Below are 10520 nucleotides of genomic sequence, written 5' to 3' on the forward strand. Positions count from 1 at the left end.
CATTCACTGCGGCGTCTCGTATACGCGAACAATACTACGGACACGCGCGCTGAATATGTGTATACGCACGTACGTAGGAAGCAACGAGCAGTGTTCGGATGGAACTGGAGAAAGGGTGTGAAGTAGAGCAGGGATGGACGCGCGCGCCGCGACGCGTTCGAAACGTCAACCGTCCCTTCACTTCTCTTCGCGCGTCGACGGTCGATCTCCTCTTTTTATTAGATTGTCCACATCATCGTAGATTTTTTTTGTGAGATCGTAACAGAAAAATAAGATACACCAAGAGATTATCAGTTGGCGTGCAGACGTGATTGCGCATGCCCGACATTGGTGACCTTACGAAATGTTGCATTCATTCGCAGTCGGTGGTTTGTCGTTTCGTGTGAAGGAAACAAATTTCACTGCGCATGCGCAGAATTTGCTGATGCGTCTCGATCCGCAGCTGCGTTCATGTTTCATCGCGATAAGAATTATTTCGCGGGAAATGAATATTATTATAAATTTCCTTTTTGTATTTCTGTTCATTGGACGAAATATTACGTTGAGAAATGATAAAAATTGAATGAAAATTATATGAGAATTTATCTCAATTTTCCTTCATCCTTTGAAACGATAAAACAATTCAACATTTTGATGAACGCGATGTTTTGCAATCATTTCTTTTCAGCATTGTTCTCATTTTTCTTTCAGTTGTACATCTCTTCATAAAGTAAACTCCAATGTAATATCAGCAATTGTTCTTATGAGAATGCTGCAAAACTCAATACATATATATATATATATATATATATATATATATATATATCATATATATATATATATCATTGCATACATGTAATTGAGTTTATGTAATAAATACATATGTACATATATGTACACGCTACTTAATCTTAAAGATCATATCTTATCGTTACAATATAGTGCATCTTGGATTGAGCTGGGGAATTTCCTTGCCCTTCATCTCTTGATTTCTTAAATGCAGGTACGAGTTTTCAAACTCCTTCTGCATCCACTCAGGTAAAGGAGCATTCCAGTTCTCCGGTGGTTTCTCTCTTCTCTCCCAAACATCGTTCTGATAATGCGCACGTAAACGCTCTTTCCTGCGCTGCATTTCGCTCGCGATCAATTCGTTCTGTAATTTTGCAGAATATTTTGTGATATATTAAATATTATAATGATATATATATAATTATATATTATGTATTAAGGTCCGGTTTAATGTTATTTTGGCTTTAAGCGAGACTTAAAACTTTTAGCAATAATCAATGTTAGTTGGATTTCAACTATAAGTTAATCAGCGATTAAATAATAATCTAAAGCAAAATAACATTATTTATTGCTAAAAGTTTTAAGTCTCGCTTAAAGCAAAAATAACATTGGTGCAATTGGGCCTAAATATTATTTTATAATATATTAAAAAATTATCGTTAAAATTATAGAGTAAATCCGCACATACGTATGCTTTCTCCGATTTATTTTTTTCCCATTCATAACAGTTGCGATAATCGGTTTTCCATTGATTGCAATCGAGCATTTCGCCGAATATAAAATATTGATTGAAACGAGCTTTTATACTGGTACAATCGTCGTACTCGGCTTTATAAATCATACATGGCCTAACCTAACAGAAGAATATAAAATTGATCAGATATTTAATAAAAAGATGATACGCAGAAAAAAAGAATAATAAAGTACCATCCAGTCATTTTCGTGATTTACTTTTCCCTCCTCCGCTTTACTCATATTTATTAAAATTTCTCTGTCGTGCACGCTTTTTATTAGAGACTACATAAAAATAAAATCACTTATTATTTGCTGAACACGTGCCAAACATGCAAGGGAGCATTCGTCGGATTCGAATGTTGGGTAGAATAGAATAATAGAACATAAGATATAGATTAGATATAGATTAAGGTACAGCAACAGTAGATATTAAACAATGGTCGCGTTCAGCAGAAGGTTTTGTTCGCTCTGAAAGTAAGAGCCAATCACATTGGAATACTACTTAGCAGTTTGTTCTGTTGAATGCATCCAATCATCGTTGTATGCAGCGCGTGGAGTTGCTGAGGTGGAGGGTTTGCGCCCATGCCGTGTGCGCATGCGCTCGGCCAGCTTTGACAGAAAAGAATAAACATTATCTTTTATCTCCTTCTCTCTCAAGTTATAGATGTATCTATACGATTCCAGCAGCAAGAAGCAATCGGTATTCGTTCGTATAGCTTCCTGTCACTTTTCTAACCTGTCCACATCACTCGTTTCACGGATGTCCCGGTGTTTTTGGTGTAGTGATTGGTGCAATAATCGATTACCGGTGATTTAGTCGCACGAGAAACAATAATATGATGTCGCGGTCAGTGCGCGCAGAGACCCGTAGTCGTGCCAAGGATGACATTAAACGCGTGATGCAAGTAGTTGATAAAGTTCGTCACTGGTAAGTGTTTCTCGAAACTGTAGTTTCGGAGAGAAAGAATTGCCAATTCTTGCGTCTGTCATTTGTATCTTGATAAGTGTGTCTCATTTCCTGAAAACATCAGATATTGATTACTATGCTTTGTGTATAATGATAGTTTATTTTACATTGTTTTATATATTGTAACTTTTGACATAATCTCTCTATGTATGTATAATAATATTTGTTAATTATTTAATTGGATGGTTAAATTATTTATATAAAAATAAATGTATAATAATAAATATTGTTTCATTATGAAAAATAACCAATGCTTTTTTCTTTCATCTTTTGTTAATATTATTATATAAAAATAAACAGTTAATTAGAATCTTGAATATATATCGCAGGGAAAAAAAATGGGTTACTATAGGAGAGACAACTATGAAAATATATAAATGGGTTCCAATTTCGACTCTTGATCAGGTATAAAAGAATATAATTTAAGCTAACAGTAAAATTATAATAAAAGCAAATAATTGCTTAAGAGTAAATCTTTTATTTTACAGAAGAAAAAAAGTAAAACTGTTTCTGACAAAGAGAATGGTTTACCAAGAAAAGGAGGAATAGATTCATCAAATTCTAATTTTGGTCTCACAGAAGATTCTAATACATGTGAGTTTAATTTTAATGATAATTTAAAAGGCATATTATTGTTGATTAATAAAACAATGATCTCTTTTGATATACTAGGTTTTTCCACTGTTAGTGATTCCCAAGGATTGACAGATTTTTCTGCACATTTGGGTTTCTCAGAGGACTCCAATTCGCAAAATAGTGAATCTGCACCTAAGAGGTTAAAGACTGACTAATGTTTGATCTATAATCATAATCATCGCCACTGTCATATACAATTTGACATATTTAGGAATCACTATCTCTTTTGTAAATTTGCACTCAACTTTGAGTTAAATTATACCTTTTGACATGGATGAATTACAAGACAAGTTTTTGTTTCATCCAAATTTAGTATGAAAAATCTTCTAGATAATATATATATATATATATACGTATATAATTATATGAATAATATTAATCTTATAGAATGTTCTGAATTATGTATAATGAAGTTTATTTTTTACATATGGATTTATTACAAATTTTCCCATTGAACTTAGGAATTATAAATAATTCTCTAATTGAATAGATAAAAATTGGGAAATGCTCAATCTATTTATAAAAAATTCGGATTTTTATATAATTTTTCCAAAAGATTGCAAGAAGATTACATGAATAATCTTCAAAATCAGAAAAAAAAATTAGTAACAGATTGTATGTATATTTGCAGTAAATGCAATATTTGTAGCAATGTTAAAGTATTATATATTTTCTTTTTTTTTAATTTCTATTTTTCTGGCTATAATGATATATTGCTGTACCAGAGAGTATTTAACAAAAAAATATTCATACATTATTAAAATTATTTTTACTATAAATTAACTGCTGATGTAAAAACACATAAGTACATGTATATTTTATATTTAAACACATTTTATGCCTTTGAAAAATTGTGAAAAGTTATTATACATATACCAAATATGATTTTTTCTTTATCTATTAATATTATAGAAGAATTTGCATTCCTTTGCGTTATAGCACCGTGACATGTACAAAATAAGCTTGACTCATACAAATAAAATAGTTGAATGACTTTTGAATGATCAGTGCACATTATAAATCGCTTATGAAAAAGTTGTCATACATTTGTTATTATTTGTTTTTTAAGCTTTGTACAAAGATGTTCACTCTAGCTCTTACAGCAAATATTGCTGTTAGAGTATAAAAAAGATCTAATATTTGAGAAAAGAAAATATCGAACATTTCTGAAAATACTTTTTCTACAATTATTTAGCGAAAAATATTAAGCTAAAACTTTACCATCTTGAGATAAATTTTAATTCATTTGACAAACTTTTACAAAAAAATAGAATGTATATTTAATTATTAAAATTATTTAAATCTTTTTATATAACATATAAAGGCACATTATGTATAAAAATATCTTATTTGAGTAAATATTTTATTTGATCATTATTACCAGGGTAGTATTTTACCATCGTATTGGACAAAACAACCAGTATGCCTTTCTGTCAACGAGTTCAAGGTATTTAGAATACAATTGATGCTGGTGTCGACATCCATGGGAGCATTACTACCACCTAGGTCGGTGCGTACCCATCCAGGGTGCAAACATGTCACCAAAATCCCATCTGTTTTCAGATCGATGCTCATCGATTTGGTTGCCGCATTAAGCGCTGCCTGTGTGAACGAGATTAGATAAGACATATTTGCTTCGCAAGATTTGTTTCAAGTGTTTGACGCGCGATATGAAACATATGCCAATATTAATTTGATAGTAATATAACTTTGTCAATTTCGAAAGATTACAGAATTTATGGATTATAAAAATAATAATTAAATGGATTATAATAAGTACTCGCGCGAATTTTATTGAATGCATATTATGAATTTTATCAAGATAACATGAGATGATATTCTAGACAAAATAATAGGCAGGAAGCAAATAAAGGATGTATATGCAATACATTAAATAAAAAATTATAAACAATTTACGAGAAACTTAATGAATTACAAAAATAATAATTACTTTACTGCATCTGTAGGGATAAAAACCGCCGTCATTATTTTCAACGATGCTGCCTAAAATAGAAGTCATATTGATGATAGCTGCTCTTCTTATGCTTAACTCGGTTTTGTCCTTGGCATTTTTCGCAGCTACTTTCAGTAGCGGTACAAAAGCCTTAAATCAATTATAATACAAATGCTGTGATATATGTATATGTATAAACCAAGCATTTCAATTGTATTTAATATTAGTAGAATATAAAATGTATCGTTAGCATACTTTCGCGAGCATAATAGGTGCAATGGTATTGACTAGAAAAGCATCTATCATTTGCTGCTTCTTCACAAGACCGAGGCGCGTAAATTTACTGGAAATACCAGCATTGTTAAAAAGAACGTTGAGACCGGCGCCATTTACTTTTTCGCTGACTATATCTACGATTCTCTTGTAATTATCCGTGTACACCAAATCTGAAAAAAAGAGTGGAATGTGATTTATATACATGTTAAGTATTATTATTATTCCATTGAATATTTTACATAGATCCACAAAATATTATATACGGAAGGTGTGATAGTGATGTATAGAGATATTATGAGATATTTCCCCCATGAATTCAATTTTTACAAGTTATACGATTATCATCATTGTAAAGTATTATAAAAGAAATCGGTAATTCGTAAATAGTCGCGTTATGCACTGATAATCAATAAATATTGATTTTCTTATCGCGTGAGGAAAAAAATAGATTTTACTCGAGCAGAAAATTAACGCTAGATGATATCAGTTAATACGTGTCGATATAAACCTCCGATAAAATCGTTCTTTTTTTTTCTACAACAGGAATATGTACAACGTTCGACGTAGCATTCTCGGACAAATGCGAGGATATGAAGACCCGTAGATCAAACAATAAGCCGAAAACGTGGTTTTCGATATGTCGCGAAAAACCACAAACTATAGATTCCGATTCGAGCGATCGGGAAGTCGAGGAAAACAAAGTGGATAACAGAGCAGAGAATAAAGTGCGGGATAAAGTGAAGGATGGTGTAGAGAGTAATGTGGAAAATCGACAGAGGAATATTATTCCTACATTAAGTAAGATATATCAGCATTCTCTAATTGAGATTCTCAAATATCTCAAAATATTTTCTGCACGAGTACGGCATATTACAGTGCTTTTATATTCAAATTTGTACAATATTATTTAAAAATTATATTATTGAAAAATACTTTATATTTATAATGTATTATAATATTATTAAAAAAATCTATATTTCTAATTACAACTAACAATTAAAAAGGAAGTATCGAAGTTTCGAGGTGTTTCCAGTATTCGCTCAGATTTAGTTACAATCATTCTTATATAATGTTATCGCACTAATAAAGATACTAACAGTATAACTAATACTCTCCCGTTGCGATTCAAATTAATATAATCAAACGAAATGAATAAATAATAGGTAACGATGTTAACGACTTACCTATCTCGATAATATGTATGTTCGACGATTTGTCGGCGAGTGCGCATAATTCCTGTAAACATTTTTCTTATTTTTTTCTTTTTTATTTCAACGTAACAAAATTGCGTCATTGTGAAAAATATCTCGCATTATTTCGATAATGATTTAGAAACCGCGGGCGATAGACGAGACAAAGAATCAATCTCGGGCCTTCCGATCCGGTCTTACGTAATGATTATCGATATCCGTATCGAACCGTAATCGCTCCTTAATTATCGCCATCGTCATTCGCTGACTCATTAGAAAATTGCGACAATATGCGATAAAGGATACAAGAGAAGGAAGTATCAGGGAGGGGGAAGATTCAAAGAAGGTCACGTATAACAGATGGCGGTGGAGGTGACGAAGATTTATGGCGAGTAGACATACATCGGTGTCAGTCCAACTTTAGTCGTCGTTTGAATCGAGTGATTTTTTTTAAACGATATTTTCAATTGTTCACACAGCGCGAACGCATTTTGACGTTTCGTCGATTGTATACGCGAGCGAAATACATTCTTTCAAACGAGAAGCGAAGAGAGTCGCGATGGCGCCAATTGGTAAGTAACGTACGAGAGATTCTCAGAATTGTATATGAAATAAAATACGCCGACGATTGCATTGTATTCGCACAACGGACGTAAAGGAGAACGCCGCCCACCAAAATCTTACCGTCGCCTTGCTCGCGTCACGACAGGTCGCGAAGATATTGTCCGGTGGCGATGATCTTTCGGCCAGATGTTTCACCAGGCCCAGACCGAGACCACGGTTGCAGCCGGTGATTAGGATCGATCTCATCTCCACCACCCGCGGAAAACGATCAGAGGGAAAAGCGTGTCGCGCGGCTATAGCGCCTTTATTCTCGTCGTCGGCGCGGCGCGAGACGCGACACGACTGACGTCACGTCACGTCACGTGTCGCAATCGTAAATCGCATGTCACCGATTATCATGGCGACTCTGACGGTATTCACGCGGCTCGTGTCAATTCGAGGCACGTACGCCAAGTTGCTCGGGTTACCGCATCCGTTGCTTGTCAAGTGCGACGGTTTTGTCTACGGTAGAAGTGTGATGGCTTACATGTGCAGTGAGTGAAACGAGCGTATAAGCTACTGACAAAGAATAATTGCAATGTCATTACATATGTAATAAGTTGCGCTACCAGTTCGCGCGCGACTTTCGAAAGGATTTTTAAGTGATGTTTCAGAGAATTGCACGAAAGCTTTGACAGAAGCGTCTTTACGATTGTCAGTAATATTCGGGAAATGTTTCTTTCATTTTTCACGATGACGCTGAATGTTTTTTCAAGAACGCGTTCTATTAAAATATCTTTCCTGCGTACATACATAGTGGTGGTATATAATTACCGTCTCCTTTCAGCGGATCAGAGTTACATGTATGATCTCTTGGTCATCGGTGGAGGATCCGGTGGTCTGGCAGCAGCTAAGGAAGCAGTAGGACTGAATGCAAAGGTGGCAGTTTTGGATTATGTGACTCCGTCTCCTATTGGAACCACTTGGGGCTTAGGTGGTACCTGTATCAATGTAGGATGTATACCAAAAAAGTTAATGCATCAAGCTGCATTGCTCGGTGAAGCTGTTCATGTACATAAATGTTTCAAATTATTGCAATAGTGTAATTTAAAGGCAGTGTAAATAATCTCTATCTGATCTATTTGAATTACCTGATTATTAGGAGGCAACAAAGTTTGGTTGGCAACTACCTGATCCTAAAACTGTGAAAATCGATTGGGAAGCCTTGACAACTGCTGTACAAAATCATATCAAGTCTGTTAATTGGGTCACTCGTGTGGAACTTAGAACAAAGTTAGTCGTTTTTTAATTTTTCTGTCTATAATCTCATTATTTTATTAATTACTCTATCTTTATATTTAATTATTTTTTTTACAATTATATTTAAATATTATTTGCATTAATATAGGAAAATCGAATATATCAATGCTCTTGGACATTTCAAGGATGCGCACACAATAGTTGGAGTCACAAAGAAAGGGGAAGAGAAGATTCTTACAGCTAAAAACATATTAATTGCAGTGGGTGGTAGACCTAAATATCCCGATATTCCAGGTGCTCTAGAGTATGGCATAAGTAGTGATGATATCTTCAGTTTAAATCGTGCTCCAGGCAAGACCCTTCTTATCGGAGCTGGATGTATCCTTTTTCTCAACAAAATTTTATATAATTGTTACCAGATCTTCCATTTGATATTTATAATAACATCTTGCATAAATGCATATTATATTTTCTCTAAAAAGAAATAGATATTGGCTTAGAGTGTGCTGGTTTTCTTAATGGCTTAGGCTACGATGCGACAATAATGGTTCGATCAATCGTGTTGCGTGGATTTGATCAACAAATGGTAAACCTCATTGTTAAAGAGATGGAACATCGTGGCGTGCATTTCATCTATCAAGCAAAACCTAAGAAAATTGCGAAGCAAGAGGATGGCCGTCTCCTTGTCGACTGGGTCGACAAGGTGTGTACAAATTTACAGAAATTTATAATTTAAAAATCAAAATAAACAAGTTTTTCTGCATTAACATATAATATAATTTTGATTTTTTTTAGGATGGTCAAATTCATCAAGATGTGTATGATACCGTTTTATTTGCGATTGGCCGACGGGCACTTATAGAAGACTTAAAACCGGAGAATGCCGGGTTGAAGATTGTACCAGAAACAAACAAGATTGACGCAATTAATGAACAAACGAATGTTCCAAATATTTACGCTGTTGGCGATGTACTTCATGTAAGTTTTGCATGACATTCAATATCAAATTATGTTAGCAGAAAACATTAAAAAAAAAAATGATAAATATTTTTAATATTTTAATAAATAAATAAACACACACATAAATTAAATATAACACAAATACAAATATAAACTATTTTAATATAAATGATCTAATTTTTGAATGTTTATTATAGAAAAGACCTGAATTAACACCTGTCGCTATAAATGCAGGCAAATTATTAGCGAGAAGGCTATTCGGTAATTCTACTGAACAAATGGATTATACAAATGTCGCCACGACAGTGTTCACTCCTTTAGAATATGGATGTGTTGGACTGAGCGAAGAAGAGGCGATCATGCTTCACGGAGAGGAAGAGATAGAAATTTATCACGCGTATTACAAACCGACGGAATTTTTCATTCCTCAGAAACAAGTCGATCATTGTTATGTAAAGGTCATCGCACTCAGAAATGGTGATGAAAGGGTGCTTGGTATGCACTTTGTCGGACCCAACGCGGGCGAAGTGATTCAAGGATTTGCTGTTGCTATTAAGTAAATGTTTAAGTCTATACATACATACATATATACATACAAGTTAAAAAAATTACATTACGAAGCTATAACGTATACGTTTGTCGTATTTTTATAGATGTGGCTTAACAATTCCGAAATTGAAGAGCACTGTGGGAATTCATCCAACAGTAGCGGAGGAGTTTACGCGCATATTCATTACCAAACGTTCAGGACTAGATCCATCACCACAAAGCTGCTGCAGTTAGATTGATGTACATAATACATAGCGACATCATTTAACATACAGATTATCATTATCAGAAGATAACGTTTAATTTTCTAACAAATATCAGGCGACTTTTTCAACTGAAATAGTGTTTCAATCTGTCACATACAAAATACTGTGAAATATCGCGATATCGCGTAAAATAAGCAGCGAATAGAATAGAATTTAGAAATGATACATTGTAATATCACATTAACAGTGATCTTTTATATATATTATTTTTTTTTAAGAAACAAAGCGCCTTTAGAGCATATGCATCAATGATATAAAAAATAACGATTATTTTAAGAGCTAAAAGAAAATAAATATATTAGCAAATATATTGGTATCGTAATTGGCGTTTGCTATAAGTTAAAAAAAATATCCTTATGACATCATCTCTCGGAAACAAATTAAATATAAATTCGAATTCTATTTTATATCAATTA

The 10520-nt window shown here is 33.5% G+C and overlaps 4 protein-coding genes across 10 annotated transcripts; 2 read left to right on the forward strand and 2 right to left on the reverse strand.

Moving 5' to 3' along the window:
- Window positions 1–94: 94 nt before the first annotated feature.
- LOC126853180 (UPF0545 protein C22orf39 homolog) lies at window positions 95–2375 on the reverse strand. 4 transcript variants are annotated; one of them, XM_050598725.1, is made up of 5 exons: window positions 2240–2375; window positions 1696–2112; window positions 1457–1621; window positions 915–1132; window positions 95–211 (listed from the first exon to the last, which is right to left on the reverse strand). In XM_050598725.1, the coding sequence occupies exons 2-5, from the start codon at window positions 1741–1743 to the stop codon at window positions 178–180; spliced, it is 465 nt and encodes a 154-aa protein (XP_050454682.1). In that variant the 5' UTR covers window positions 1744–2112; window positions 2240–2375; the 3' UTR covers window positions 95–177. The 4 variants fall into 4 exon arrangements, with proteins under 4 accessions (XP_050454682.1, XP_050454681.1, XP_050454683.1 ...); XM_050598724.1 differs by lacking the exon at window positions 95–211 and adding an exon at window positions 227–751; XM_050598726.1 differs by lacking the exon at window positions 95–211 and adding an exon at window positions 726–759.
- On the forward strand, window positions 2284–4485 carry LOC126853184 (B-cell CLL/lymphoma 7 protein family member B). The gene is made up of 4 exons (XM_050598732.1): window positions 2284–2431; window positions 2800–2875; window positions 2959–3064; window positions 3143–4485. Exons 1-4 carry the CDS (start codon window positions 2340–2342, stop codon window positions 3259–3261), a joined length of 393 nt encoding a protein of 130 aa, XP_050454689.1. The 5' UTR covers window positions 2284–2339; the 3' UTR covers window positions 3262–4485.
- LOC126853178 (C-factor) lies at window positions 2380–7353 on the reverse strand. The gene is made up of 6 exons (XM_050598722.1): window positions 7211–7353; window positions 6521–6572; window positions 5316–5506; window positions 5058–5210; window positions 4488–4708; window positions 2380–2521 (listed from the first exon to the last, which is right to left on the reverse strand). Exons 1-6 carry the CDS (start codon window positions 7334–7336, stop codon window positions 2515–2517), a joined length of 750 nt encoding a protein of 249 aa, XP_050454679.1. The 5' UTR covers window positions 7337–7353; the 3' UTR covers window positions 2380–2514.
- On the forward strand, window positions 5886–10412 carry LOC126853157 (thioredoxin reductase 1, mitochondrial). 4 transcript variants are annotated; one of them, XM_050598675.1, is made up of 8 exons: window positions 5886–6134; window positions 7917–8140; window positions 8232–8362; window positions 8478–8707; window positions 8818–9032; window positions 9125–9307; window positions 9487–9845; window positions 9943–10412. In XM_050598675.1, the coding sequence occupies exons 1-8, from the start codon at window positions 5927–5929 to the stop codon at window positions 10070–10072; spliced, it is 1680 nt and encodes a 559-aa protein (XP_050454632.1). In that variant the 5' UTR covers window positions 5886–5926; the 3' UTR covers window positions 10073–10412. The 4 variants fall into 4 exon arrangements, with proteins under 4 accessions (XP_050454632.1, XP_050454635.1, XP_050454634.1 ...); XM_050598678.1 differs by lacking the exon at window positions 5886–6134 and adding an exon at window positions 6859–7098; XM_050598677.1 differs by lacking the exon at window positions 5886–6134 and adding an exon at window positions 7456–7623.
- The last annotated feature ends 108 nt before the right edge of the window (window positions 10413–10520 follow it).

Source organism: Cataglyphis hispanica, chromosome 11, assembly GCF_021464435.1.
Source record: "Cataglyphis hispanica isolate Lineage 1 chromosome 11, ULB_Chis1_1.0, whole genome shotgun sequence".
Lineage (NCBI taxonomy): Eukaryota > Metazoa > Arthropoda > Insecta > Hymenoptera > Formicidae > Cataglyphis > Cataglyphis hispanica.

Excerpts from the sequence above, each read along its gene's own strand:
- LOC126853180 (XM_050598724.1), bottom strand. The coding sequence starts at position 1,743 with ATGAGTAAAGCGGAGGAGGGAAAAGTAAATCACGAAAATGACTGGATG. Across the intron at positions 1,622-1,695 it reads ATCACGAAAATGACTGGATG|GTTAGGCCATGTATGATTTA; the intron begins GTACTTTATTAT and ends TTCTTCTGTTAG. Across the intron at positions 752-914 it reads AATCCAAGATGCACTATATT|CATTCTCATAAGAACAATTG; the intron begins GTAACGATAAGA and ends TGAGTTTTGCAG.
- LOC126853184 (XM_050598732.1), top strand. The coding sequence starts at position 2,340 with ATGATGTCGCGGTCAGTGCGCGCAGAGACCCGTAGTCGTGCCAAGGAT. Across the intron at positions 2,432-2,799 it reads GTTGATAAAGTTCGTCACTG|GGAAAAAAAATGGGTTACTA; the intron begins GTAAGTGTTTCT and ends TATATATCGCAG. Across the intron at positions 2,876-2,958 it reads CAATTTCGACTCTTGATCAG|AAGAAAAAAAGTAAAACTGT; the intron begins GTATAAAAGAAT and ends TTTATTTTACAG.
- LOC126853157 (XM_050598675.1), top strand. The coding sequence starts at position 5,927 with ATGAAGACCCGTAGATCAAACAATAAGCCGAAAACGTGGTTTTCGATA. Across the intron at positions 8,363-8,477 it reads CGTGTGGAACTTAGAACAAA|GAAAATCGAATATATCAATG; the intron begins GTTAGTCGTTTT and ends GCATTAATATAG. Across the intron at positions 9,846-9,942 it reads GGATTTGCTGTTGCTATTAA|ATGTGGCTTAACAATTCCGA; the intron begins GTAAATGTTTAA and ends GTATTTTTATAG.
- LOC126853178 (XM_050598722.1), bottom strand. The coding sequence starts at position 7,336 with ATGAGATCGATCCTAATCACCGGCTGCAACCGTGGTCTCGGTCTGGGC. Across the intron at positions 6,573-7,210 it reads GTGACGCGAGCAAGGCGACG|GAATTATGCGCACTCGCCGA; the intron begins GTAAGATTTTGG and ends AAATGTTTACAG. Across the intron at positions 5,507-6,520 it reads CATACATATTATCGAGATAG|ATTTGGTGTACACGGATAAT; the intron begins GTAAGTCGTTAA and ends TCTTTTTTTCAG.